The following is a 3225-nucleotide window of genomic DNA, read 5'->3' as shown; positions in this document are numbered from 1 at the left end:
CCATATTTTGGCGTACCGGCGTACGCCAAAATTCCCGCTTTGATAAATGACATGTATAATATGACATCATGACAACAGAACATGACATCATGAAATCATGTCATAGCAGAGGTGTATAAAGGCGGAGATAGCAGCAGTTTCAAATGATAACATAGAAATTTATAATTGTCAAGAGAGAGAGAGTATTGTCTGCGACCAGAAGCAAATCTTAAGAGAGTCGCACATAATTATTCCTTAAGGGAAGGCGAGCAGACAGGAGTGACATGAAGCTATTGTACTTACTGCTTCTGCTGGTGGCCAGCGCCACATTTGCGGCCAGCAGTGACAAGGAGAATTTTGGCACAGTGATCGGCATCGACCTGGGGACCACCTACTCTTGTGTGGGAGTCTTCAAAAACGGCCGCGTCGAGATCATCGCCAACGACCAAGGAAACCGCATCACCCCGTCGTACGTGGCCTTCACGGCCGAGGGCGAGCGCCTGATCGGCGACGCTGCCAAGAACCAGCTGACCTCCAACCCCGAGAACACCATCTTCGACGCCAAGAGGTTCATCGGCCTCGCCTGGGGCGATCCCTCAGTGCAGAAGGATGTCAAGTACCTGCCCTTCGAGGTCCTCGAGAAGAAGACCAAGCCCCATTTTCAGGTGGAGACCGGCGGTGGCCAGAAGAAGACCTTCGCCCCTGAGGAGATCTCCGCCATGGTGCTGACCAAGATGAAAGAGACGGCCGAGGCCTACCTGGGGAAGAAGGTGACCCACGCCGTGGTCACCGTCCCCGCCTACTTCAACGACGCACAGCGCCAGGCCACCAAGGACGCCGGCGTCATCGCCGGACTCAACGTCATGAGGATCATCAACGAGCCGACGGCCGCCGCCATCGCCTACGGCATGGACAAGAAGGAGGGCGAGAAGAACATTGTGGTGTTCGACCTGGGTGGCGGAACCTTCGACGTGTCCCTGCTCACAATCGACAACGGCGTGTTCGAGGTGGTCGCCACCAGCGGCGACACCCACCTGGGAGGCGAGGACTTTGACCAGGCCGTCATGGAGCACTTCCTCAGGCTCTACGAGAAGAAGACGGGTGGCAAGAAGGACGTGCGCCGGGACAACCGTGCCGTGCAGAAGCTCCGGCGTGAGGTCGAGAAGGCCAAGAGGACGCTGTCCTCCCAGCACCAGGCCCGCGTGGAGATCGAGTCCTTCCACGAGGGTGCCGGCTTCTCCGAGACGCTCACCCGCGCCAAGTTCGAGGAGCTCAACGCGGAGCTGTTCCGCTCCACGATGAAGCCCGTGCAGCAGGTGCTGAAGGACGCCAAGCTGGAGAAGTCGGACATCGACGAGATCGTCCTGGTCGGAGGCTCCACGCGGATACCCAGGATCCAGCAGCTGGTGAAGGAGTTCTTCGACGGTAAGGAGCCGTCCCGAGGCATCAACCCCGACGAGGCGGTGGCCTACGGAGCTGCCGTGCAGGCCGGCGTGCTGTCCGGCGAGGAGGACACAGGCGACGTGGTCCTCCTCGACGTCTGCCCGCTGACGCTGGGCATCGAGACCGTGGGCGGCGTGATGACCAAGCTGATCCCCCGGAACACGGTGGTGCCCGCCAAGAAGTCGCAGACCTTCTCCACCGCCGCCCACAACCAGGCCGTGGTCACGGTCAACGTCTACGAGGGCGAACGCTCCCTGACCCGGGACAACCACCTGCTGGGCAGCTTCGGCCTGAGCGACATCCCGCCGGCGCCCCGCGGCGTGCCCCAGATTGAGGTCACCTTTGAGATCGACGTCAACGGCATCCTGCGCGTCTCGGCCGAGGACAAGGGCACGGGCAACAAGAACAGGATCACCATCACCAACGAGCAGAACCGCCTGACGCCCGAGGACATCAGACGCATGGTGGACGAGGCCGAGCGCTTCGCCGACGACGACGCCAAGCTGAGGGAGCGCATCGACGCCCGCAACGACTTGGAGAGCTACGCCTACACCCTGAGCGCCCAGGTCGCAGACAAGGACAAGCTCGGCGGGAAGCTGTCCGACCAGGACAAGGACGCCGTGGAGAAGGCCGTGGCGGACACCATCAAGTGGATGGAGTCCCACCAGAACGCTGACCTGGACGACTTCCGGGCCCGGAGGAAGGAGCTGGAAGACGTGGTGCAGCCCATCGTCACAAAGCTTTACGACGGAGCGGCCGGCAGCCAACCAGACAGCGGAGAGGGCGAGCAGGAGAACAATAGTCACTATAGTTATGAAAAGGATGAGTTTTAGGGCAAGTATCGATCCGGGGCCCCCCGGGCGGCTGGCGTATAGCGGCCTGGGGGCCCCGGGCGGCTGGCGTATAGCCATCTGGGGGCCCCGGGCGGATGGTGTATAGCCGTCTGGGGGCCCCGGGCAGCTGGCGTATAGCCATCTGGGGGCCCCGGGCAGCTGACATATAGCCATCTGGGGGCCCCGGGCAGCTGGCGTATAGCCATCTGGGGGCCCCAGGCGGCTGGCGTATAGCCATCTGGGGGCCCCGGGCAGCTGGCATATAGCCATCTGGGGGCCCCGGGCAGCTGGCGTATAGCCATCTGGGGGCCCCGGGCAGCTGGCGTATAGCCATCTGGGAGCCCCAGGCGGCTGGCGTATAGCCATCTGGGAACCACCTAGGCTGTCTAGGCTGTTTAATCTAGCCTGACAGTGTTGGGGGTTCCATCCCCAATCCCGATGACCTTTGCTGCGTCACCCCCCATCTCTCTCCATTTCCTGTCAATCTACTGTTCGTCTTATACATCCTATATCAATAAAGACCCCCCACAAAAGGGAAAACAACGCCCTCTGCTGTTCTGGGGTAAAGATAGAATGTGGACAACTGGCCAGCCTGATGGAGCGGAAAGGAACTGGTTGGAATAACGTGTTCCTTCCACGTGCTACGTCCTCCCGGTGAAACTCCCCTCCTGTCAGGTGAAAAGAAGTGGCTTGGACTCCTCATCCGAGGGAGTGTAGCGCCCAGGATTACATTATAATTAGACAATAATTGACATTGGGTGAAGAAAAAAAAGGGTTACAAAAAAGACGTCTCACTCCTCCAGCCCTGTAAAGTGTTGCTGTCTGGTGGAAGACTCCTATGTCCAAAACAGGGGCGACGGTGGCTCAGGGGTAGAGTGGCTGGATGGCTAACCGCAAGGTTGCCAGTTCAAACCCGGGCTCCCCCAGAGTTGGTGTCGAAGTGTCCTTGAGCAAGACACTGAACCCCTAA

The 3225-nt window shown here is 59.9% G+C and overlaps 1 protein-coding gene across 1 annotated transcript; it reads left to right on the top strand.

The window, feature by feature from the left end:
- Window positions 1–263: 263 nt before the first annotated feature.
- Window positions 264–2255, top strand: LOC306935515 (endoplasmic reticulum chaperone BiP-like; the record flags this gene model as incomplete). The annotated part of the gene is made up of 1 exon (XM_079518616.1): window positions 264–2255. The coding sequence occupies one exon, from the start codon at window positions 264–266 to the stop codon at window positions 2253–2255; it is 1992 nt and encodes a 663-aa protein (XP_079374742.1).
- Window positions 2256–3225: the final 970 nt, after the last annotated feature.

Source organism: Electrona antarctica (assembly GCF_951216825.1).
Source record: "Electrona antarctica genome assembly, chromosome: 13".
NCBI classification, from domain to species: Eukaryota; Metazoa; Chordata; class Actinopteri; order Myctophiformes; family Myctophidae; genus Electrona; species Electrona antarctica.
This window is presented reverse-complemented; position numbering and strand designations above follow the sequence as displayed.